Consider the following 27,164-nt stretch of genomic DNA (forward strand, 5'->3'; position numbering starts at 1 on the left):
CTGAGGAGAGGCCTGTAATGCACAGTGCTCTGGATGCAGGTGGTCACGGGTCAAAGGAGGCCTGTAATGCACACACTGCTCTGGAGGGACGGTGGTCTGAGGAGGCCTGTAATGCACCCACAGTGCTCTGGACGGATGGTGGTCTGAGGAGGCCTGTAATGCACGCACAGTGCTCTGGACGGGCGATGGTCTGAGCTGGCCTGTAATGCATGCACAGTGGTTTGGACAGATGGTGGTCTGAGGAGAGGCCTGTAAAGCACAATGCTCTGGATGGCGGTGGTCAGGGGCCAGAGGAGGCCTGTTATGAAGCCAGTTTGGTCAACATGAATGATGTCTTCCAGGACCGCCGAAAGTCTATTGCCAGTATCTTGGCCAAAATTTTGGCAACAATATTAAGTAAAGAGATTGGTCTGTACAAGGAGAAATCCTCAGGACTCCTACCGGGCTTGGGCATCACCACCGAGTCCGACAGTAACCCCAGTCGTAGAAATTCTTTGAAAAGAGAGGTGAGCCTAGAGGCAAGGAGTTCGACATGTTGTGTGTAAAACTCCACGGGCAAACCGTCCACTCCAGGCGTCTTGCCCGGTTTAAGTTGGGTCATGGCCTTTTGAACCTCTTCCAGAGTTATGTCTGGTCCAAGTCAGTGCAGGTCTTGTCGTCAATCCTGGGAAACTCTTTTGAGGTAGGAGTGTAGGTCTGAGACAGTATAGGAGACCTCGGTGGAGTAGAGCTGTTTGTAGTAGAGAAAGAAGCAGTCATTGATTTCAGAAGATGTGCATAGTATTGTGCCATTTTGGTCCCTATCTCCACTAATGGTAGTCACTGCAAACTGCCTCTTTTGCCATGCTAACAGCTTACCATTTTTATTCCCGAACTCAAAAATTCTTTGTGCTAGGTATAAACGGGACTTGTGTGTCGTATCTATCCGTAGCAGGGATAGCTGCTGCAACGCAAATTGCCAGGTCCCGTACGCAATAAGATTAGGATTAGCCACATATGCAGACTCTTTTTGGTCAACTTCTCTCTCCAGCTCAGTCAGTGATTGTGCCAAGGCTTTGCATGCAGCAGCTATTCGGGATATATAGGCTCCACTGTCCAAGCCTTAAAGGCGTCCCATGTGATCTCAGAGGGGGTGGAGTTTACAGTTGCAAGCCAATAGTTACAAACACCCTCCTGCATATGTTCCTGTATGGCAGGGTCCTCTATCCAAAATCTGGACAAACGCCACATCCTCACCCCCGGCGGCCCAGTTGCCAACCCGATCCGCAACGGAGCATGATCCGAGACCCCCCCCCCCCCCAGGGGGCATACTGGTCTCGGAAATCCGGCGCACATGGACCAGGAGGCTAAGTCAATGCACGAGAATGTCCGGAAGGATGCAGAGTGACAGGAGAAACCCGCTCACCAGTACAGCAGCGCGAGGGGGAGGGGGAAAGATAAGCCTGTGGCTGCTGTTTGTGACTGAAATTTTAGTTGGTCTACCAGACCGTGGTTTGGTTTTAACAGAACCCCTAATTTTCCACTTATTAATTAGAGTGTAAGCACTGCTGATTGGCATTCTCAATTCCTTGGATATCTTTTTATACATATAAAAAAAAAAAAAAATCTCTGTAAACATCCATCCAATCCGATTCCAGTGCGGACCAAAAAAAGGCTCCTTCACCCTTTTGGTGCAAATGCGATGCATAGACATTGCATGTGATCTGCACAGCAATGCGGTGCGAATCACATGCTATGTCTGGCATCACACCAGTGTGAACCGAGTATAAATGGCGAACAAGGTATAGTCAGTGGTACAGACCCTATACTGCCACTCATCCTGTACAGATTCACTCCATCCCCAAGTGACAGGGGCTGTTTGTCACAATATATATATATATATATATATATATATATATATATATATATACACACACACACACACATTTATTCCTTTTACTGAAGTTGGATAGCTGAATAACATTTCTTTGCAGGTTAATTCTTCCTTCAGCCCAGGTTTACACTATAGCGAACGAAGACATCGCATGTGATTCACACCAGCACTGCTGTGCCCATCACTTGCGATGTCTGTGCAAACTGTATGGCTGAACTCACATTGGATTCGCACAAAAAAGGTGCAGGGACTTTTTTTTTCACCCATTTGATCCAATTCATGTCCGAATCCACAGTTCGCACTGCGATCTGTGAACTGATCTGGGGGAGTCATTAACATTGTATTGACACCTGCAGCTGTTCACAAAAGGCAGTGTGAACTGCCTGTGGGATAGATGAGATGCTGGAACCGGCGCTGGAATCGTGCTGGTTCCCACATCGCTACAGTGTGAAGCCAGGCTTAGGCCTCTTTAACACGGGACGGATCCGTGAAGATCCGCCCCGTGAACCTCTGCTTGCTCAGCGGGGATCGGTCCGCTGATCCCCGCTGAGCCGGCGGATGACAGTGCAATCCCCGCACACTGTGCAGGGACCGACCTGTCTTTTCTCCACTCTGTCCTATGGGGGGATCGGATGAACATGAACCGTCTGTCTGTGTTCATCCGATCTGCAGACGGGGTACATAGCCTGCTATATCTATCTGCTTACCACGCTTTGCTCTCCGTGATCACCCTACTCGCCTTTTCATTTAAGTTAGTACTCCGTTGTTTTTACCTACTTTTTAATGTTTTTTATAAAAAAAATTATACTTTGCTTTTGCAAAATAAAGCCGCTTATCCCTTATATGGGTTTAATCGCACTATGTGGAGCCTCCTTTTATTTTCCATGTCCCTCTATATGAATCCACTTCTATGAGGAGCCTTCCTTCCATTCATCGCACTCAGGACGCATAAGATCGAGGACTCCCAATTGCTCTGGCTTCCTTTGGTGTTCCTTCTATGGACGGTACCAGCTCGAGGATCTCGTATATGCCTGATTGACACGCCGCCGTTGGTGAGTGTGTCCACTAAGTCCGGTAAGAGTACCCATTCTCTGTATATATACCTTGTCTGGTTTTGGATTTTATGGTGGAATTGCGTTTGAACCCTGACATCTATGAGTAATGCGACTCACCTCACATGTTCTACATAGTCGCATCACGGAACTGTTTATGATACCATCCTTCACAGAGTTACTGTGAAGACTTTGGACTTCAGCACTTTTATCTAGTTTATCACTGTATACAGTCTTTTATGTATCATTGCATACCTTTTTATGTTTATATCATATAGGTTGTATGCTCCTAGTTGTATGGTTCACACTTTCACATCCAGTGAAGTTGGTGTTTCCATACTCTCACTAAGCGCCGCACTTTTTTGTTTTTAGAGTTTTACTCCGTCTGCAGAATCAGAGGATTGTGGACCCGGGTGAGATCGGGTGTCAGCGGATGTTCATCCGCTGACACCCGCAATCTCATAGGGATCAATGTATGTCCCTTTTTCATCCGGATGGATGGATGAAAAAGCGGACATACGGTCCGCCTGTGTGAAAGAGACCTTAGTCTTCTGTTTTTTTCCCCTCAACTCAATTCCTGTTCTAGGGTAACAATGCTGGATATGTTTGGGGCCATGTACCTGCACTGCACAAAATGTCCCATTTGGAGCAGAGGCTGTGTCCATGCAGGTACTCCGGCCCAATAGACAGCAATGCGACTGCCTGCACATGGATGCACGGAACACATTTGCATCCATGTGCAGGCAAACTTGGTCCCCTGTGGGCATATGGTTGTGTATACCTGTGTGAACAAGGTCACTAGTGTGAACCCAGGGCTCCTTTCCTTCAAGGTTCACTGAAGTAGGGGTGTTATCAGCGGGACCTGGAATGGACCATTAAAACGAGGTTCGAGTAATGTTCTCACGTGTCGCTTGATCACAACCCAGTCTCCTGGTGAGATGTATTTCTGTATCCAGCTGTTGATCTGGAAGTGAGTAATGTACAAACTGATGAATTTTTGTCAAATGTTTTTGTAATGCACCTAGATATCTTGTTGTAACCCTAGATTCACATGGCCTGCCGTGCCTGCGTTTCCACAAAAAAGGTGCATGCACCTTTTAAATAATGGAGCCATAGGGAAATTGCATGGTCTTTTACCCTCATGCAAAGGAGCCAAGTGTGAGCTTTTAGACAATTACAGCGTGTATATATTTTAACAATTACATAGACATTCCTGAAGCGTTGCATAAACTTCTGAAGAGATTGTTAGAGAGCTATCTGCCTAGTTTATCAGCCACTATAAAGGTTACTGTGATCCTAGCTTCTCAGAATAAGGGGGAGTTGAGTTAGATGTCAACATTTGGAATTTCTTAACCACGTGCTAGTCTCACTTAAATGTACAAAACCTTAATTACTTCTTTTACAAGCAAGAAAATTTGATCAAAAACAACCATTTTGTTACAGTATCCATTTTAGCTCTCACTACCACAGTATCGCTTCCTCACCCCCATAAATAATTACTCGATCCAGTAAAGTCCTCACTCGATCCAGCGCTGTGCTTGTCTGTAGTGGCTATCTCCCCTCTACCCCTCTCACTTTGTAGGCTTTGCTAAGGCAGCAGAAGCCATCGCTGCTAGCAATCAAATCCTTTGGGGGGCAGGGTTGAGCCAGGATGTGTGTCAATGGAAGCACACAGCTCGGCTCAGGAGTGAGCCCACAGGTGCACCCTCATAGGAAGGTGCTTCCTATGGGCGTGTCCCAAGAATAGGAGGAGCATAGAGTGCTGGTGAGGGACCTCAGAATGTAGATTCAGGGCCACTCTGTGCAATACCATTGCACAGAGCAGGTAAGTACAGTGCCTTGTTAAGCATGGTGGTGGGAGTGTCATGGTCTGCTTCCTATGGGGGTGTACCGAGAAGATGAGCCAAGAGCGCTGGCGAGGGACCCCAAATACTGCAGGCATTTATTGAAAGAAATAGCTGGGCGGCAAGCCACTTTTCCCCGCTCTCCCCTGCTCCCTGTGCCTGTGCTGTTTCTTCTGAATAATGCAAGCTAGATGCTCAAGGCATGCGCACCCCTAACTGAATAACTTTGTGTTCTGTGCCCACCACCTTCGAATAAAGTGCCTGCCCTGAATCGCAATTCTCCACTTCTTGGTTCTCACTCAACCATATACCATGTCATGAAATAGAAATGGAGAAACCATAGTGCTCTCTGCTTCAAATAGTTTATTAACCACTTGATAGTTGGCCCATAGCCGAATGATGGCTACAGGGCGGTGTCTTATTTCTGGGAGGGCGTAAATTGACGTCCTCCCAGAATCGTGCTCCAGCACGCCCCCTGGGGCGCGCACACGGGAGTGTCTGTGAGGACCCGGAGCATCACGGTAAATGGCCACTGATAGCACTTGTAAGCAAACCGTTACCGTTTGTCATGAAGCCGGTTCCTCTCTCCCCTCTCTGTACCACAGTGTGAGAGGGGGAGACAGTGTGAGAGGGGGGAGAGATCCATCCATCCCTGCTCAGCCACCCCTGCCATACTCTGCAATACTCAGCCATACCCTGCCATACTCTGCAATACTCTGCAATACCCTGCCATACTCTGCAATACCCAGCCATATTCTGCCATATTCTGCCATACTCTGCCATACTCTGCAATACTCTGCAATACCCTGCCACACTCTGCAATACTCAGCCATACTCTGCAATACCCTGCCATACCCTGTCATAATCTGCAATACCCAGCCATATTCTGCAATATGCGCTGATAGCCAGCCATACTCTGCGATAGCCAGCCATACGCTGCGATACCCAGCCATACTTGGCCATGCTCAGCCATACTCGGCTGTACTCGGCCATGCTCAGCCATACTTGGCCTCTGTATGTGGCCAGGCTGTGGAAGTCTCACACATGTGGTATTGCCGTACTCAGGAGGAGTATAAGAATCTATTATGGGGTGTAATTTTTGGTATGTACATGCTATGTGTTAGAAATATTGTATAAATGGACAACTTTGTGTTAAAAAAAGTGTTTTAACCACTTCCCGCCCGACGGCCGTCATAAGACGTCCTTGACTTTGTGCGGGGATATCTGAATGATGCCCTGCGGCTCAGTTTCCAAAGGGAGGGGATCATGCTCTGCTTCAGTATGTCACAGTACATGTTGGCATTCATGGTTCCCTCAATGAACTGTATCATGACACTCCCACCACCATGCTTGACAAGGCACTATACTTATCTGCTTTGTGCAATGGTATTGTACAGAGTGGCCCGAATCTACATTGTGGGGTCCCTCGCCAGAACTCTATGCTCCTCCCTCTTCTTGGGGCAGCCCCCATAGAAAGCAGCTTCCTATGAGAGTGCCCCTCTGGGCTCGCTCCTGAGCCAGGCTGTGTGCTTCCATTGACACGCATCCTGGCTCAACCCTGCCCCCCAAAATTCTATAGGAAATGGTCTTTGGATGAGAATTAAATAAATCTGTATTCAGCCTCTGAGGAAAAGGGACATTACTGGAATTATTTTGTGTTTTGTATGTCGTATGTTCTGATGTTACTATTCATGGGAAGATCCAACAAATGCAAAATTTATCTCCCTATGAATTGTCAAACAGGATATCTACTTGGTACATATGAGTATGTTTTTTAAATGCAAATGACACTTCTCTAGCACTTCTTTAAACTGTAAACATGTAAATAGTGCTTTGTTTTAACTTCAAACGATGTATGGAAATGGAACTTCCACTTTTTGGAATCCTTCCCCCCTCCTGTGTCACATTTTGCACCTTTCAGGGGGGATGAAGGAGCAGATACCTGTGTAATACAGGTATTTGCTCCCACTTCCTGGCATAGATCACCTCAGTAATCGCGGTGACCTATGCCACTTCCGGCGCCTACTCTGTCCTCCCCCGCTGTCTTCTAGGAGACACACAGGTCCCAGAAGACAGCAGGGACCAGAAAGGATGCGCAGCGCGACTCACTAATGCGCAGTAGGGAACCAGGAAGTGAAGCCGCACAGCTTCACTTCCTGATTCCCATACCGAGGATGGCAGCGGCAGCAGCCGAGAGCCGACGCACAGATAGGCTTCAGCTGCCGACACCGTGGGCGCGCTGGACAGATAGGTGTCCATTTATTAAAAGTCAGCAGCTGCAGTATTTGTAGCTGTTGGCTTTTAATATTTTTTTTTGCGGCGGATCTCTGCTTTAAGGATCTTGCTAAAACGTTTTTGTTGGAGAGTTTTTGTCTGCTTGTTCATTTCAAAGGGGACTTGTTGATCAAAGGGGATACTAACCAAACAATATTTACTGCACATATGAAATAAAGTTGATAATTTGGCTTCTATTTAAATAGCACACTTACTGCTATTAAATCGATCGTGCGACAGATTCGTGAATAAAAAAACGTGTGTTTAATGTACACACTTAACATAAGTACAAGAACAGTTTCAATGTATCAATAGCTTCAAATAATAGTTAAACAAAATAAGAATTTCAAATGAATGAGATGTGTGCTTCAAGACTTGTTTCTGTATGCTTGCAAGATGAATGCGAGCTTCCTCTTGATGGTGGCTGGATAGGAGAAAAGCTGCTGAAGCTATCGGACCTACAGTTTATATATCAAAAAGCATCCTTTGTTTGAATTTGCGCCGAAAAATAATCACTCCCAAAGGGTGTGACTTATAATGAAAACCTGGTACAACATCTGGTTTACATCTATGTCAACCTTTACATAGGAAGTGGCTCCTGAGAACTAATCCAAACATTCTGTACATCACAAGAAGAAATGGCTTGTTTAAGTAAGAAAAGGGGGATGGTATGCAGACACAGCTAAAAGCACAGTCTAAACAGGATGTGGCCTAGTTCTTGAACATAATCAATCACTGACATTAGACATGGAGGGTAGCTATACAGCTTAGAAACAGTCATATGAAATACCTCAATAGGAGAACACATTCCAAACAAATACAATTCTTTTCTTACAACATTAAACACTTCAAATGAACATATATATTTCATATTCAAACTTATACGTTTTTGGAGTTTCAAATATCGAATCCAGCGGATTACATATGAAAATTACTAGCTCAAACAGTCTCGCATTCATTCATATTAACAAGAATATATATATTCTTTATAAAATCCTTCCGGAAGGGATTTTAGAATATAACAACATATCAAAGGGGACAGATTGTGACTCTATGCTATGTTGATGTTAGTATGCAAGAATGCAAATTAGGGCAGTTTATGACTGCAGCTGTTTACAGCTAGGGGTCATTATCTGTTACTGTGAAAGAAAAAGGCAGATTAAAGACTTAATGGAAACGGGCAATCGAATTGCTCAGCCCTTCGGTGTATAAGCTGTCAGTCTGTCTTGTCATTCTCCATGAATATGAAGGCACAGGTCTACATATTGTCTAGGGAAAATGGGACTATGAAGGCTACTGTTCGTTGTCATATTTTTTATGTCTGGATCTGTTGCAAGTATCTTATGGACTTTATTTTATCTTAAAGCGGAGTTCCACCCAAAAATGGAACTTTCACTTAAACCACTTCTCGCCCCCTTACATTCCACTTTTGGCATGTAATTTTTTCGGGGGGGGGGGGGGAGTGGGGGCTTCAGGAGGAGTGGGACATCCTGTCCCATTTCCTCCTTCCGCCCAGGGACCGCCTAGGCGATACGTCATATCGCCTACGGCGGCCCCTCCCTGTAGGCGATCGCATAGGATACGTGACAGGTCCCAGGCGATCGCCTGTCCAATTAGGTAATGCAGCTCCACTCGCGCATGCAAAGTGAGTGCCCGGCCGTGAAGCCGAAAGCTGTCATGGTCGGGTGCCTACAGTTAGGATGGAGGTGCCGGCTGAGGGGGGGAGAGAAGCGGAGCGGTGCTAGACAGTGGAGCAGGTAACTGTATGTTTATTAAAAGCCAGCAGCTATGCTTTTTGTAGCTGCTGACTTTTAATAAACATAAAAAAAGGCTGGAACTCCGCTTTAAGTTTCAATAAATGCATCTCTCTGGAAGAATCGGGTTTCTGCAGGAAATAACTCACATCATCATACTAATAACAACTAATTATCTACCACAATACTATATCACTACAAAACCATTTATCAATTTACTTCCACTTCACAAATATGTACCACTTTTGTGTTGATCTATCAAATAAAATCCCAATAAAATACATTTATGTTTCTGGTTGTAACATGTCCAGAATGTGGAAAATTTCAAGGGGTATGAATAGTTTTCTCCAGTCGCCTTTCAGGACAACCTTGGAGAGAGCGCAGCTCCGCCTCTTCATTAGGAAACACATGCTAATCTTTAAAAGCCCTCCTCTTCCACCATGGCCTCAGTTATTGTGTTTCCTCCGCCATGGTGGAAGCGCATGCTTGTGGACCAGGGGTGCTGCGCTCTTTCCAAGGTTGGAGGGGTAAGCCTTACCTTATCTGTTTGGTGTGCAGTGGCCATCCCAGGCTCCCCTAAGGGTGGGGGGAGTCCTCCGGAGTCTCCAGCCTCTCCCTGCTCAGTGGAGTGAAGGCTCTACAGGAAGCGGCGCTGAGTGCCCAGGGGTCCGCTGTTTTGGCTCAGGTGGCCGGGCGGCACACTACCGCATTGGCGGTGTTTATTTTTGAAACGCCGCATGACGGTCCCGGGTCCTGGCGGGCGGGTGACGTCATGCACAGCGGCGTAGTTTCCTGTAGAGGCGTGGCGACGCGTGGTCCACGTCGCCTAGTAACGCAGAGGTCAGGGGACAGGCCTAAGAGCGGCGTCTTCCGGTTCCGGCCGTCTTTGATGACGCGCGGGCCCGGGAAAGATTTAAAAATCATTCAGTCCCGGCTGTGTTTCTCTCGGCGATGGAAGAACCTACAGCCATGGCGGAGACAGGCGCCTCAGACGCTGCTCAGGTACAGGTAGGGGGGTACAGCGGTGCCTCTATCCTTACTATTGGGCTTATATGGTTATTTGTTATTTGTCCTCCTTAAGGGAGCCTGTACTGCAGGGTCAGAGGTAACTTCTCTCGGTCCCTGACAGTTGCACTGGGTGGTGTTTGATTAGCTGTGGATCTTTTCTATCACATCTTCCTTTTAAAGTGGTGGCGGTTTTTTCCTTGTTTGTAAAAAACCTATTGTTTCTCCAATGGTAAAATACCCCTTTTTTGTGTTTTAGGAGAAACAAAAAACTAAAAAGCCACCAACTCAAAGGAAATGTCCTTCCTGCAAAAACCCTCTTAGAGATTCATGGCAGAAGGCAATGTGTAAATCTTGTATTAAGGATTTAGTGGAAGAAGAGACATCCCAGCAATATAAAGTGTTGTTTTCTTCAGTGCAAGAACTTGCAAGTTCTTTGAATTCGGTCAAATCTATGTTGGTTCAGACTCCAGCAGTGCAAGCTGAACCCCAACATTTACCACCCAGCCCAAAAGCTTCCACCTCGAGGTCAGAGGTTGTGGATTCAGGGGATGAAGGGACAAGTACTCTTCGCTCACTCAGGGATTCAGATGAGGAGGAAGAGGAAGGAGAGTACAGAAATTCCAGATATAAAGTCTCTCTAGATGAAGTAGATGATCTTCTTGAAGCAATTTATACTACACTTGATATTCAAGAAGAGGAGGTACAATTATCTCTTCATGATAAAATGTACCAGGGTCTGGATGCCTCCAAACACAAGGTTTTTCCAGTTCACAAAGTAGTATCAGATACTATTAGAAAAGAGTGGAAAGATCCAGAAAGGGGCCCCTTCTTTTCTAAAAGTCTAAGGAAAAGATTTCCCTTTGAAGATAAAGACTCTGAAGCCTGGAATAAAAAGCCAAAGGTTGATGCTGCCTTTTCCCAGGTGTCTCGACGCACGGATCTTGCGTTCGAAGACATGGGGATACTAAAAGATCCCATGGACAAAAGAGCGGACTCCCTGTTAAAGAAAGCTTGGGACTCTACTTCTCTTAGTCTAAAACCTGCAATGGCCTCCACAGTGGTGGCAAGAAACTTGGAATGTTGGGTGGAAAAGCTGATGAACCATGTTGAAGCTGGTACACCAAGGAAGGATATCTTGGAATCCTTTCCATTGATTCTAAAATCAATCAGGTACATGGCTGATGCGTCAGCTGAATCAATTAAGTTGTCAGCTAGATCCGCTGCCCTGGTGAACTCAGCCAGACGTGCAGTATGGCTGAAAACCTGGACAGGGGACACAGCCTCTAAAGTCAAACTCTGCGGGTTACCCTTCTCAGGGGACTTACTGTTTGGACCGGATCTTGAAAAAATTCTGGATAGAACAGCCGACAAAAAGAAGGCTTTCCCGGCTAAGAAACAACCTGTTAAAAAGAATTTTCGTTCTTTTCCACAAACCTCCAAAAAAGAAGAAAACAAAAAGCGCTGGTTTCCTCAAAGAGGTAGAGGAAGAGGAGGTATCCTCTTTAAGTCACCCCAGGATCAGTCATCAAAAGACAAGTGACAATCTGACTCCTGTGGGGGGAAGACTGTCCGCTTTCTCTTCTCAGTGGAGCCTTCTGACCAAGAGCCCCTTTGTGAAAAACATAGTTACACAAGGATACAGTCTGGAGTTTTCAGAGTGCCCTCCTTGCAGGTTTTATGTGACAACCCTACCAAGGGATCAGGAAAAAGCTTCCGCAATGATGAACCTTCTAAAGGATCTGATCCAACAGGAAGTTATTGTCCAAGTCCCAAAAGATCAGGAGGGAAGAGGGTTTTACTCCCACATATTCTTAGTAAAAAAGCCTTCAGGCAAATATCGCCTAATTTTGAACTTGAAGATCCTGAACAAAACTATAAGGTACAAGCACTTCCGGATGGACACCATTTATTCCATCACAAAGTTGTTAGCACCAGAGTGCTTCATGGCCTCTCTGGATCTAAGGGATGCGTATCTACACGTGCCAATAGCGCAGGCCTCACAAAAGTTTCTACGCTTGGCAATAAACTTGGGAACTTCAATATGGCACCTCCAATTCAGAGCTCTGCCGTTCGGCCTCTCATCCTCACCAAGGATCTTTACAAAAGTGATGGCGGAAGCCTTGGAGCCTCTGAAACTGAGAGGGGTCTCAGTTGTTCCTTATCTGGACGACCTCTTATTCTTTGCAGGTTCAAGGGATCAGCTGGTTTCAGATCTCCAGACGTCTTAGGCTCATCTCGAGAGCCTGGGGTGGATATTGAATTTAGAAAAATCAAGCCTAGACCCCTCACAGGAAATGAGGTTCCTCGGTTACACCATCAATTCAGTTCTCCAGAAGGTGTTTCTCCCTCAAGAAAAAGTAGAAAAAGTAGTTTCTGCAGTGAGCCAGATTCAAACGAATCTCCCAGTGTCAGTACGTTCTGCCATGGCAGTCCTAGGTCAACTTACGGCCTCGATCCCTGCCATTCAATGGGCAAGGCTTCATTCCAGACCCCTACAGAGGAACATCCTACAGGAGTGGTCTCACCAGGAGTCACTGGAGAAAACCTTCTCTCTATCATCAAAGGTAAAACGGTCCCTCTGGTGGTGGAGAGATCCTTCCAATCTCACAAAAGGTCTCTCATGGGTCCTTCCCTCGGACAAACGTCTGACAACGGACGCAAGTTCGTGGGGATGGGGAGCCCACTTGGATGGACAGACCGCACAAGGGTCATGGACCAAAGTGGAGGCAAGGAGGTCATCGAATTGGCGAGAACTAAAAGCCATTTTTATGGGTCTCCTGGCTTTTCAACAGATGCTGAAGGGTTGTCATGTTCAAATTTTGTCGGACAACACTACAGCAGTGGCCTATGTGACCAGACAAGGCGGGACCAGGAGCCAGGGATTGATGGAGCTAGCCAATCAGTTACTGACTTGGGCAGAGAGAAATGTGGCCTCTTTGTCAGAAATCCACCTAAAAGGATCCCAAAACCTGCTGGCAGATCTTCTCAGCAGAAAGAAACTAATAGAAGCAGAATGGAGTCTAAGTCAGGAGATTTTCAACATGATCTCCAAGGAATGGGGACATCCTCAAGTAGACCTTTTTGCCAGTCAGCAAAACACGAAAGTTCAAAACTTCTTTTCTCTCCACAGAGAAGACCAGGCGATAGGCATAGATGCTCTAGCCCATCCCTGGGATTACCATCTGTGCTACGCCTTTCCCCCCTTTCCCTTGATTCCATTGGTCTTAAGGAAATTCAGAGAAGAGAAAACAGACCTAATTCTGATTGCTCCCTTTTGGCCAAAGAGGCCTTGGTTCGCAACCATACTGAACCTGGCCGCAAAACCTCCATGGAAGTTGCCTCCCAAGAAGGACCTTCTAACACAGGGATCTGTGTGTCACCCAGAAACAGACAGGTTACATCTAAGCGCTTGGTTTCTGAGGAAGACATTTTGAAAAATAAAGGCTTGTCGGACAAGGTTGTAAAAACTCTTCTGTCCAGTAGGAAGGAGGTAACAAGATCAATTTATCTTAAAGTGTGGAAGAAGTATAACTCATGGTGTTCTTCCAAGACCTTTCAAACTAAGAGGGTGGTCTCAGTGCTAGAATTTCTCCATGAAGGAATGGAAAAAGGACTTGCCTTAAAAACACAGGTAGCGGCTCTTTCTGTTTACTTAGAAAAAACTCTGTCCAGAGAACCTTTAATTTCCAGGTTTTTTAGAGCACTAGCTCGAAATAGGCCAGTGATCCTCAAAAGTTTTCCCAGTTGGGACTTATCGGTTGTACTACAAGGTTTGACGGGAGTTCCGTTCGAACCATTGGAGAATATTTCTTTGAAAAACTTAATCCTCAAAACAGTTTTTTTGGTGGCTATTACGTCAGCAAGACGAATCAGTGAGCTCCAAGCTCTGGCCATCACTGAACCCTTCCTAAGAATTTTTCCAGACCGAGTGATCCTTCAAACGGATCCTTCGTTTCTTCCGAAAGTATCATCAAAATTTCACCGGTCACAGGAAATAGTGTTACCCACTTTTGCTTTAAACCCTTCTAATGCTGGAGAAGAAGCGTTCCATACACTAGACGTGAAAAGGTGTCTTTTACAGTTTCTTTCAGTCACCAGAGATTTTAGAAAGTCAAATGCTCTCTTTGTAGCTTTCTCAGGTCCCCGCAAGGGGGAAAAAGCATCCAAAAGTACTTTAGCCAGATGGCTTAAACTTGCTATTTCAGAAGCCTATAAAGCCAAAGGAGTCGTGCCTCCCTCAGGTATTGTGGCACACTCAACAAGGTCAACTGCAGTCTCCTGGGCCGAAAGAGCCGGCGCTACACCTGAGCAGATCTGCAAAGCCGCCACTTGGAGCAACTACTCAACGTTCCTAAGGCACTACAGGTTGGATCTATTGTCTGCAGCAGACCAAGCCTTTGGCAGAAAGGTTCTGCAAGCAGTAGTCCCACCCTAGGGTAAGTTACTTGTTTATCCTCTCCAAGGTTGTCCTGAAAGGCGACTGGAGAAAGACTTAGTTAGACTTACCGGTGACGGTATTTCTAAGAGCCTTTCAGGACAACCGCTGTTACCCTCCCTAAATGTTAAAGTAATAAGTTATAAAATCTATCATGGTGTTGTGGTTTTCTGTGCTATGTCTTCCAGAGAGTCGGACCACAATAACTGAGGCCATGGTGGAAGAGGAGGGCTTTTAAAGATTAGCATGTGTTTCCTAATGAAGAGGCGGAGCTGCGCTCTCTCCAAGGTTGTCCTGAAAGGCTCTTAGAAATACCGTCACCGGTAAGTCTAACTAAGTCTTTTCAAGGCACTGTATAACATGTTTGTTATTTAAAAAAAACAGACTTTACAACCGCTTTAAAGTGTTATTAAACACACACTTAACCACTTAAGACCCGGACCTTTAGGCAGCTAAATGACCAGGCCAGTTTTTGCAATTCGGCACTGTGTCGCTTTAACTGACAATTGCGCGGTCGTGCGACGTGGTTTCCAAACAAAATTGGCGTCCTTTTTTTCCCACAAATAGAGCTTTCTTTTGGTGGTATTTGATCACCTCTGCGGTTTTTATTTTTTGCGCTATAAACAAAAATAGAGCGACAATTTTGAAAAAAAATCAATATTTTTAACTTTTTTCTATAATAAATATCCCCCAAAAATATATAAAACATTATTTTTTTTCCTCAGTTTAGGCCAATACGTATTCTTCTACCTATTTTTGGTAAAAAAAAATCACAATAAGCGTTTATCAATTGGTTTGCGCAAAATTTACATAGTTTACAAAAAAGGGGATAGTTTTATTGCATTTTTATAATTTGTTTTTATTTTTTACTACTAATGGCGGCGATCAGCGTTTTTTTTTTTTCATGACTGCGACATTATGGCGGACACTTCGGACAATTTTGACACATTTTTGGGACCATTGTCATTTTCACAGCAAAAAATGCATTTAAAATGCATTGCTTACTGTGAAAAAGACAGTTGCAGTTTGGGAGTTAACCACAAGGGGGCGCTGAAGGGGTTATGTGTGATCTCATGTGTGTTTACAACTGTAGGGGGTGTGGCTGTAGGTGTGACGTCATTGATTGTGATTCCCTATAAAAGGGAACATGCGATCGATGACAGCGCCACAGTAAAGAACGGGGAAGCTGTGTTTACACAGCTCTCCCCGTTCTTCAGCTCCGGGGACCGATCGCGGGACTTCAGCGGCGATCGGGTCCGAGTCTCGCGGCCACGGAGCTTCGGACCGGCGCGCATGCGACCCCACGGCTGGGCTTAAAGAGCCACGTACATGTACGTGGATGTGCCCAGCCGTGCCATTCTGCCGACGTATATCGTCGGTAGGGGGTCCTTAAGTGGTGTACAGGACACCGGGGGTGGGTCCTGGACGGGTGCTATACGGCACCACTGTTTGGACTATGGTCCATTTAAATAGAGGTAGAAGGTTCAGGGGGTCACCCAAAAGTGGGTGAAAAGTTCCAGGCAGGCGCTAATTCAGAGAGGACTGGCTCGCAGTCTTCTCTATCTTAACCACTTAAAGACCTCAGGTGTTTTTCAGATTTGGTGTTTGCAAGACTAAAACATTTTTTTCTGCTAGAAAATTACTTAAAACCCCCAAACATTATATATATATTTTTTTCTAACACCCTAGAGAATAAAATGGCGGTCATTGCAATACTTTTTGTCACACCGTATTTGCGCAGCAGTCTTACAAGCGCACTTTTTTTGGAAAAAATTCACTTTTTTGAATTAAAAAATAAGACAACAATAAATTTGGCCCAATTTTTTTATATATTGTGAAAGATAATGTTACGCCGAGTAAAATGATACCCAACATGTCACGCTTTAAAATTGCGCCCGCTCGTGGCATGGCGTCAAACTTTTACCCTTAAAAATCTAGATAGGCGACGTTTAAAAAATTCTATAAGTTGCATTTTTTGAGCTACAGAGTAGCTCTAGGGCTATAATTATTTCTCTCGCTCTAACGATCGCGGCGATACCTCACTTGTGTGATTTGAACACCGTTTTCATATGCGGGCGCTACTCGCGTATGCGTTCGCTTCTGCGCGTGAGCTCGTCAGGACGGGGCGCTTTAAAAAATTTTTTTTTTTGTTTTCTTATTTAATTTTATTGACTTTATAATTTTTTACACTAAAATATAAAAAAAAAAAAAAAAATGATCACTTTTATTCCTATTACAAGGAATGTAAACATCCCTTGTAATAGAAAAAAGCATGACAGGTCCTCTTAAATATGAGATCTGGGGTCAAAAAAACCTCAGATCTCATATTTAGGCTTAAATGCAAAAAAAAAAAAAAAAAAAGGAAAATTTGTCATTTAAAAAAATGACAGAAAAAAAATTGTCTCTTTAAGAGGCTGGGCGGGACTGACGTTTTGACGTCACTTCCGCCCAGCAGAGCTATGAGGACGGGTGGGGGCCATCTTGCCCTCACTCAAGTCCTCACTCTCCAGGCGGCAGCATCGGATCTCCTCCGCCGCTACCGACGGCTCCGGTAAGCGGCGGAGGGCGCGGAAAAGCGGCGGGAGGGGGGGGGGCCCCTCTCCCGCCACCGATAACGGCGATCTCGCGGCGAATCCGCCGCGGAGACCGCCGTTATCGTTTACACGGCCGCCAGCTGAAAACATGGATATCTCAGTTGTGGCAGCAGCTGCTGCCGTTACTGAGATATCCATGTTTAAAAAGAGGACGTACATATACAGTGGGGGGTCCGTAAGTGGTTAATAAAGTAGTTTGGGGCCTGGAATTTTGGAGGCTCCAAAGTGTTATTTGGGTGGGATGGAGCCTCCACTCCTAAACCCTGGAAGCCAGCGCACAAGGGGTTAAAATCTCACAGACAGCCACCCATTAAAGCAGGAAGTGATGCTGGAGGGAGTGAGTGAGTTGGGAGAGTGCACCTGTGAGGACAAGATGGAAGTCTGCTAGCTGCTCAGAGAGGACTTTTGAGTAGTTTGGAAGTGAAGCTGTGTCTGCAGGGAAGGTCTGAAGGACTTCTTACTAAAAACGTATGTGCCTTTCTTTTGGTTGTTTTTCTGAAGAAAGACTTTTTCCTAATTTATGCTGGAAACAAGCAGGACTTTTGTTGTGACGTTTTGGATGCTGAAGAAAAGCTTTATTTTGTTTTGTTTGGTCACCAATAAAGACCCTTTGCTTAAAGACCCCCAAAGTTTACAATTGGTGTCGAATGCGGGCAAAGTGCATTTGCAGGCGCAAAAACCGTTTAAAACTGACATTTAAAGAGACAGTATACTTATGGCATGTCTTGGGTGAAGTCAGCCCAGGCGTTACAAACAGCAGACAAAGGCATGGAGGAGGTCGTTAAGGCTTTGGCACAAGCCACTGTGACCCAGCAGCAAGCGTCAGCAGAGTCAAACCGTCGCCATGAGGAAGCGATGGCTCAGCAGCAGCAGGCCCTGGCACAGGCTATAGCTGCGCAGCAGGAAAATACACGGCTGCTATCTGCCCAGTTTACGGCCCAGCAGGAGTCCACTCAAGCACAGGTGGCTGCCTTGCAGGAGGCTGTACAGCAGCTGGCTCAGGGACAAGCGCAAGCGGTCGTTGCCGTTAGCAACCCAGTGTCTGTTAGAGCCAGCCATTTCTTGCAGAAACTAACACCCAGCGATGACGTGGAAGCCTTTCTTGCCACCTTTGAAAGGATAGCAGAGAGAGAAGCGTGGCCCCGGGACCAATGGGCCGGCATTATATCGCCTTTTCTCACTGGTGACCCGCAAAAGGCCTATTTTGACCTCCCAGCTGAGCACATCAAAGACTATGAACGTCTAAAAGCTGAAATCCTGGCCCGCCTGGGAGTGACCACAGCTGTCCGGGCTCAGAGGGTGCATCGCTGGCGGTACAAATCGGACCAACCACCCAGGTCCCAGATGCATGAACTAATTCAGTTAGTTAAAATATGGCTGCAGCCAGAAAAGTTGTCAGGTCCACAAATGGTGGAACGAGTGGTGATGGACCGGTACCTACGATCCCTAAAAGATGACCTACAGCGCTGGGTAAGCCATGGAAACCCAACTAATGCTGACCAGCTGATCGAGCTGGTTGAACGGTATACTGTGGTGGAGGACCTGCTTGGGCCTGCCAAGCGTCGAGAACCCACGCCAAGGACACCCAGACCAGCCACCAACCTGAGGAGAGAAGCCTTGCCAGATGTTGGCGTCCGCAGGTTTACACCATCTGCCCTAGAACCACGGAGGTCGGTTCCTGTACCAAAGATGGGAGACATACAATGTTGGCGATGTCGGTCCTGGGGGCATACCCGGGCACAATGCCCACTGCAGGAGGAGCCTATGGAGTGCGGAACTGGTCGGAGAAGCACCTTCTATGTGCGAAGTGTGTGTACCACTCATCTTGACCTGGCTGCAGGACGGTTTGAGTGTGAAGTGTGGGTGAACCACCTTCCTGCCAGGGCCCTACTGGACTCCGGTAGCATGGTAACATTAGTACATGCCAGGGTACTTGGGAGGCTTAGACCAGTGACTAAAACTCTTCGGGTGGTATGCATTCATGGGGATACCAAGGAGTACCCCTTGGTTCCGGTGACTGTCTCTTATGGCCATGCCTCAGTTACACAGGAGGTCAGGGTGGTAAACAGTTTAATTCATGACATCATAGTGGGGCGGGACTGTCCACTATTTCTGGAACTATGGAACGAGGTGCAAATGGCACCACCAGGGGAACTGGGGGCACTGGGCCTGGAAGGGACAGGGTCCGAGGGGTCCGGAGCTGAAATACACCCCTCTGATATAGAAATACCTACCATTGATAATGAAGTCGCAGGGAATGCTAATGTGGAAGATAATGCCCCTGACCCAGGTCTTAAACCCGGGTTGATCTCTGAGGTGGGGAGGTCTTCCCATTACAAGTCATGCTGGGGGAGGATGACGAGGAGCTCTCCCCGGTTGAGGAGGATGAAGGGGAAACATCCTCAAGGCCAGTACATCCAGATCTAGATGTGTCCAGAGGTGCATTTGGTACCGCCCAATTACGGGACCCTGCCTTGGTCAATGCTCGAGAGCAGGTTTCTGTTGTTGATGGGGTCCCACAAATGCCAGACGCAGACCAGAGGTTCCCTCACTTTGCGTTGAAGGGGGACTTACTGTATCGAGTGGCTGAGAGCCGAGGGGAAACTATAGAGCAGTTGCTGGTTCCCCAACCGTATAGGCGGATGCTCCTCGATCTAGCCCACAACGATGCACTGGGAGGACACCTGGGGGCGGAGAAAACAGAGGCCAGGATAAACGACCGGTTTTACTGGCCAGGGTTGAAGGCCAAGGTTAAAAGATACTGTGCGTCTTGTCCCATTTGCCAGTTAACCGCCCCAGTGCCACACTATAGAAACCCTCTGGTGCCCTTGCCGATTATCAAAGTCCCGTTTGAACGGATCGCTATGGATCTGGTGGGACCCCTGGTAAAGTCGGCACGGGGCCACCAATACATATTGGTCATCCTAGATTACGCAACTAGGTATCCAGAAGCTGTCCCTTTGAGCAAAGCCTCCTCTAAGGCCATCGCCAGGGAGTTGTTTCAAATGTTCTCACGAACTGGGTTCCCCAAAGAGATCCTGACAGACCAGGGTACCCCTTTTATGTCAAAGGTAATGGCGGACTTGTGCAAATTGTTTCAAATTAAGCAGTTGCGGACGTCTGTCTACCACCCACAGACCGATGGCCTAGTCGAAAGATTCAATAAAACCCTAAAATCCATGTTAAGAAGAGTAGTCCAGAAAGATGGGAAGGATTGGGATATGTTACTCCCTGCCCTGTTATTTGCTATCCGGGAGGTCCCGCAAGCATCCACAGGGTTTTCGCCATTTGAGTTAGTGTATGGTCGAAGGCCCCGGGGGTTACTCGACCTGGTAAAAGAAACGTGGGAAAGTGAATCCTCACCACACAAAACGGTGGTAGAGCATATCTCTCAAATGCGAGAGAGGGTGGCTAAGGTGATGCCACTGGTGAAGGAGCACATGCAGAAGGCTCAGGATGCCCAAAGAAGAGTGTATAACAGGTCGGCTAAAATTAGACAGTTCCAAGTAGGAGACCGGGTGGCTGTTCTAATACCCACGGTAGAGAGCAAATTCTTGGCCAAATGGCAGGGCCCATTTGAGGTAGTAGAGAAAGTCGGTGAGGTGGACTACAAGGTACACCAGCCATGGAAAAGAAAACCATACCAGATCTATCACATCAATTTGTTGAAACCCTGGAGAGACAGAGAACAAGTGTCAGCGGTAGTAGGGGTACAGTCAGGGGACCATGCAGGGATCGACTTGGTGCAGGTTGCTGCTACCCTGACTAGACCTCAAACCCAGCAAACAAAAGAGTTTCTACAAAAAAATAGAGATATGTTTTCAGAGTTGCCCGGTCGCACCAACGTCATCGAGCATGACATTGTGACCGAGCCCAATGTAAAAGTCAGGTTAAAGCCTTAACGTATCCCAGAAGCTCATAGGGTGGCAGTGTCCGAAGAGGTTAAAAGAATGTTCGAGCTTGGAGTAATTGAAGAGTCGCAGAGCGAATGGTCAAGTCCAATTGTGTTGGTACCCAAGCCCAACGGCACCCTCCGCTTCTGCAACGACTTCAGAAAGCTTAATGAAGTCTCCAAGTTCGACGCATATCCCATGCCACGAGTAGATGAGCTAATTGAAAGGTTGGGGCCTGCCAGGTACATTACCACGCTAGACCTCACAAAAGGGTACTGGCAGATTCCCCTGACTAAGGAAGCCAGGGAGAAGACAGCCTTCTCTACCCCAGAAGGCCACTTCCAATATAAGAGGATGCCATTTGGTCTACACTCAGCCCCGGCCACGTTCCAAAGGGCCATGGACAAAACTCTGCGTCCACACCAACGGTACGCTTCTGTCTACCTAGATGACATAGTCATCTTCAGCACTGATTGGGAGTCCCACCTTCCCCGGGTTCAGGCATTTGTAGACTCCTTAAGAAGAGCAGGGTTCACCATCAACCCCGAGAAGTGTGCCATTGGGATGGAGGAAGTAAAATACCTAGGGTATATTGTGGGTAGAGGGCTGGTGAAGCCCCAAATGAGTAAGGTGGAGGCCATACAGGACTGGCCCTGTCCCCTAACCAAGAAGCAGGTCAGAGCGTTTTTGGGCATAGTTGGCTATTATAGGAGGTTTGTCCCCAACTTTGCCACTGTTGCTGCACCACTGACCGACCTGACCAGAGGCAGAAAGTCAGTGATGATAAAGTGGAACGCCGAGGCCGAGACGGCTTTTCAAAAGCTTAAGACAGCTTTGTGCCAAGATCCGGTGCTTGTAGCTCCAGATTTTACAAAAGATTTTGTAGTACAGACAGATGCTTCAAGCGAAGGGTTGGGAGCGGTCCTGTCTCAGGAAATCAATGGGGAGGAGCACCCTGTGGTCTTTCTTAGTAGGAAGCTGACGGCAGCTGAAAGAAACTATGCGGTGGTGGAGCGGGAGTGTCTGGCCATCAAGTGGGCTCTAGACTCCCTGCGATATTTCCTCCTGGGCAGAAAGTTCCGCTTGGTGTCAGACCATGCTCCGCTTACCTGGATGAGACAGAATAAACACACCAATGCCAGGGTAACAAGGTGGTTCCTTTCTCTCCAGGAGTTCAATTTCATGGTAGAGCACAGACCCGGGAGACAGCATCAGAATGCCGATGCCCTCTCCCGAGTCCATTGTATGGTGTCTACTGTTGCCTCCAACACCTCCGCGTTGAGGCAGAGGGGGGGGGGATATGTACAGGACACCGGGGGTGGGTCCTGGACGGGTGCTATACGGCACCACTGTTTGGACTATGGTCCATTTAAATAGAGGTAGAAGGTTCAGGGGGTCACCCAAAAGTGGGTGAAAAGTTCCAGGCAGGCGCTAATTCAGAGAGGACTGGCTCGCAGTCTTCTCTATCTTAATAAAGTAGTTTGGGGCCTGGAATTTTGGAGGCTCCAAAGTGTTATTTGGGTGGGATGGAGCCTCCACTCCTAAACCCTGGAAGCCAGCGCACAAGGGGTTAAAATCTCAAAGACAGCCACCCATTAAAGCAGGAAGTGATGCTGGAGGGAGTGAGTGAGTTGGGAGAGTGCACCTGTGAGGACAAGATGGAAGTCTGCTAGCTGCTCAGAGAGGACTTTTGAGTAGTTTGGAAGTGAAGCTGTGTCTGCAGGGAAGGTCTGGAGGACTTCTTACTAAAAACGTATGTGCCTTTCTTTTGGTTGTTTTTCTGAAGAAAGACTTTTTCCTAATTTATGCTGGAAACAAGCAGGACTTTTGTTGTGACGTTTTGGATGCTGAAGAAAAGCTTTATTTTGTTTTGTTTGGTCACCAATAAAGACCCTTTGCTTTACTGACAAGGTTTTACGCACTTGTCTCGCGGAGCTTAACCACTTGACAACTGGGCACTTAAACACCCTTAATAACCAGACCAATTTTCAGCTTTTGGTGCTCTCACATTTTGAATGACAATAACTCAGTCATACAACACTGTAACCAAATGAAATTTTTGTCCTTTTTTTCCCACAAATAGAGCTTTCTTTTGGTGGTATTTGATCACCTCTGCGGTTTTTATTTTTTTCGCTATAAATGAAAAAAGAACGAAAATTTTGTAAAAAAATGAATTTTTCTTCATTTCTATTATAAGATTTTGCAAAAAATGAATTTTTCTTCATAAATTTGGCCTAAAATGTATACTGCTACATATCTTTGGTAAAAAAAAAAAAAAAAAATGTGGATATTATTTAGTCTGGGTGAAAGTTATAGGGTCTACAAGCTATGGTACCAATTACTGAAAATTGATCAATTTGATCACATCTGAAGTACTGACGGCCTCTCTCATTTCTTGAGACCCTAACATGCCAGAAAAGTACAAATACCCCCTAAATGACCCCTTTTTGGAAAGAAGACATTCCAAGGTATTTAGAAAGAGGCATGGTGAGTTTTTTGAAGTTGTAATTTTTTCCCACAATTCTTTGCAAAATCAAGGTTTTTTTTTTTTTTTGTTTTTTTTCCACAAAAGTTTCATATTAGCAGGTTATTTCTCACACACAGCATATGCATACCACAAATTACACCCCAAAACACATTCTGCTATTCCTCCCGAGTATGGCGATACCACATGTGTGAGACTTTTACACAGCGTGGCCACATACAGAGGCCCAACATGCAGGGATCACCATCAGGCGTTCTGGAACACCCAGACCAATTCTGACATTCCTCTCCTACATGTAAAAATCATCATTTATTTGCTAGAAAATTACATAGAACCCCAAAACATTATATATGCTTTTTTAGCAAAGACCCTAGAGAATACAATGGCGGTCGTTGCAACTTTTTATCGCGCATGGTATTTGCACAGCAATTTTTCGAACGCATTTTTTTGGGAAATAAAACAGTTTTGTGCTTTTTAAAAAAAAAAAACATTAAAGTTAGCCCAATGTTTTTGCATAATATGAAAGACGAAGTTACGCCGAGTAAATAGATACCCAACATGTCACCCTTCAATATTGCACACGCTTGTGGAATGGCGCCAAACTTCGCTACTTAAAAATCCCCATAGGTGACGTTTTAAATGTTTTTACTGGTTACATGTTTTTAGTTACAGAGGAGGTCTGGGGCCAAAATGATTGCTCTCGCTCTAACGTTCGCAGCGATACCCCACATGTGTGGTTTGAACTCAGTTTTCATATGTGGGCGGGACTTACGTACACATTCGCTTCTGTATACGAGCACGCGGGAACAGGGGCGCTTTAAATATTTATTTTTTATTTTTATTGTTCATTTTACTTAATTTATTTTAGTTTGACACGTTTTTCCCCAAAAATAAATGTTTTGATCACTTTTATTCCAATTACAAGGAATGTAAACATCCCTTGTAATAGGAATATAGCATGACAGGTCCTCTTTACAGTGAGATATGGGGTCAATAAGACCCCACATCTCACCTCTAGGCTGGGAAGCTTGGAAAAAAACAAGAAAAAAAACAAGAAAAAAAACGATCCTGGCTTCGATCGCAGTGGTGAGTCAGAAGAAGCACCGGAGGGCGAAGGGAGTGGGGATGTCCCTTTTTGCCTCCCGTAAGAACGATCAAGAGGCGGAACAGCCGCCATGATCGTTCTTATGGTGTAGAGAATCGCCGGCTGAAAAAAATGATATCTGAATGATGCCTGTAGCTGCAGGCATCATTTAGATATCCCTGCACAAAGTCAAGGACCTCATATGACGTGGGCGAGAAGTGGTTAAAACACATTTTTTTTCCCCAGAGTATTTTCTGGGTATTGCAAAGTATTGGCCGGGGTATTGCAAAGTATTGGTGTGGGGGTATTGCAGAGTATGGTGCGGGGGTATTGCAGAGTATTGGTGCGGGGGTATTGCAGAGTATTGGTGCGGGGGTATTGCAGAGTATTGGTGCGGGGGTATTGCAGAGTATTGTGTGGGGGGTATTGCAGAGTATGGTGCGGGGGTATTGCAGAGTATTGTGTGTGGGGTATTGCAGAGTATTGTGCGTGGGGTATTGCAGAGTATTGTGCGTGGGGTATTGCAGAGTATTGTGCGGGGGGTATTGCAGAGTATTGTGTGGGGGGTATTGCAGAGTATGGTGCGGGGGTATTGCAGAGTATTGGTGCGGGGGTATTGCAGAGTATTGGTGCGGGGGTATTGCAGAGTATTGTGCGTGGGGTATTGCAGAGTATTGTGCGTGGGGTATTGCAGAGTATTGTGCGTGGGGTATTGCAGAGTATTGTGCGTGGGGTATTGCAGAGTATTGTGCGTGGGGTATTGCAGAGTATTGTGCGTGGGGTATTGCAGAGTATTGTGCGTGGGGTATTGCAGAGTATTGTGCGTGGGGTATTGCAGAGTATTGCGAGTGGGGTATTGCAGAGTATTGCGCGGGGGGTACTGCAGAGTATTGCGCGGGGGGTATTGCAGAGTATTGCGCGGGGGTATTGCAGAGTATTGCGCGGGGGGTATTGCAGAGTATTGCGCAAGGGGTACTGCAGAGTACTGGCAGGGGGTACTGCAGAGTATTGCGCGGGGGTATTGCAGAGTATTGCGCGGGGGTATTGCAGAGTATTGCGCGGAGGTATTGCAGAGTATTGCGCGGGGGTATTGCAGAGTATTGCGCGGGGGTATTGCAGAGTATTGCGCGGGGGTATTGCAGAGTATTGCGCAAGGGGTACTGCAGAGTATTGCGCGGGGGTATTGCAGAGTATTGCGCGGGGGTATTGCAGAGTATTGCGCGGGTGTTTTGCAGAGTATTGCGCGGGTGTTTTGCAGAGTATTGCGCGGGTGTTTTGCAGAGTATTGCGCTGGTGTTTTGCAGAGTATTGCGCGGGTGTTTTGCAGAGTATTGCGCGGGGGTATTGCAGAGTAATGCGCGGGTGTTTTGCAGAGTATTGCGCGGGTGTTTTGCAGAGTATTGCGCGGGGGTATTGCAGAGTATTGCGCGGGTGTTTTGCAGAGTATTGCGCGGGTGTTTTGCAGAGTATTGCGCGGGTGTTTTGCAGAGTATTGCGCAGGTGTTTTGCAGAGTATTGCGCGGGTGTTTTGCAGAGTATTGCGCGGGTGTTTTGCAGAGTATTGCGCGGGTGTTTTGCAGAGTATTGCGCGGGTGTTTTGCAGAGTATTGCGCGGGGGTATTGCAGGGAAGGCAGAGCATTGCAGAGTATTGCGCAGGGAAGGCAGAGTATTGCAGGGGTTAATGCAGGGATGGCTGAGCAGGGATGGATGGATCTGTGACTGCAATAGTCACAGATCCATCCCACACTGCTGCTGCCATCCGCGCTCTCCTCTCACACTGTACCGATCGGTACAGCGAGAGGAGGGAGGAACCGGCGTCATCAAATGACGCCGGTTTGTTTACCTGTGGTCGCGCCGTCATTGGACGGCGCGATCACATGGTAAAAGACCGGCGTTGCCGGTCAGTTACCGTGATCTGTGTAGCGCCGGGTCTCATAGACCCGGCGCGCACAGAATTTTCTGTGTGCGCGCCCGAGGCGGCGCGCATTACTGCTTCTGGTGGGCGCCGTTTCAGAACGGCGACCCCCAGTTAAGCAACCACCTTGCCGCCGTTTGTAGACGGCGGCTGGTGGTTAAGTGGTTAAAGACCCCCAAAGTTTACAGTGGTTAAACAGCAGTTAGTCCTGCAGATCTTAGCACCTACCTCTTTTCCTGTGGGGTTTTCTTTTTAAGCCTTTGTATGCCTTTTAATTCCATCTCTCAATCATCTCTCCTCCTCTTCCTCCCTTGGTCCTGTTTTTGGATGGCTCTATCCCCCTACAGGGTTCCATGGAGCCATCTTTGCATGTTTCTGACAACTGCAGATGCTGCATGCATTTATAGGAAAAAATAGCTGGGCCGCAAGCCTCTCTTCCACACTCTCCCCTGCTCCCGGTGCCTGTGTTGTTTCTTCTGAATAATGCAAGCTAGATTCTCAGGGCATGCGCTCATAAGGTCTGAGTCCTGAAGCTGGCATTGGTGTACAGTTATCTCAGTAAGGCCTCATTCACATGGGTGTACTTAAAGCGGTGGTTCACCCTCCATAACAACATTTTAGCATAAAATTAGGCATAGTAGCGCGAGCTACAGTATGCCTGTATTTATTTTTTTAGCCCGGTACTCACTGTGCAATCGTATATTGAAGATTCCGACTCCCCGCGGGGAATGGGCGTTCCTATCCAGAGGGAAGGTGATTGACGGCCGGCTCTGGCACGTCACGCTCCCCGAAGACAGCCGGAGTAGGTCTCGGCTCTTCACGGCGCTATACGGCGCCTGCGCACAGACTATGCGCAGGCGCCGTGAAGAGCCAAGTCCTATTTCAGCTATTTCTGGAGAAGCGTGACGTGCCAGAGCCGGCCGTCAATCACCTTCCCTCTGGATAGGAACGC

At 46.8% G+C, this 27,164-nt stretch overlaps 1 protein-coding gene across 1 annotated transcript in view; it reads left to right on the forward strand.

The window, feature by feature from the left end:
- The first annotated feature begins 209 nt into the window (after positions 1-209).
- RESF1 (retroelement silencing factor 1) overlaps positions 210-27,164 on the forward strand; it is a 180,052-nt gene continuing 153,097 nt past the window's right edge. The window contains exons 1-4 of the mRNA XM_040341692.1: positions 210-506; positions 623-682; positions 10,062-11,283; positions 11,392-14,170. Coding sequence (XP_040197626.1) covers positions 210-506; positions 623-682; positions 10,062-11,283; positions 11,392-14,170 — 4,358 coding nt within the window. The remainder of the gene's footprint in view (positions 507-622; positions 683-10,061; positions 11,284-11,391; positions 14,171-27,164) is intronic.

The sequence above is a fragment of the Rana temporaria genome, chromosome 3, assembly GCF_905171775.1.
Source record: "Rana temporaria chromosome 3, aRanTem1.1, whole genome shotgun sequence".
Lineage (NCBI taxonomy): Eukaryota > Metazoa > Chordata > Amphibia > Anura > Ranidae > Rana > Rana temporaria.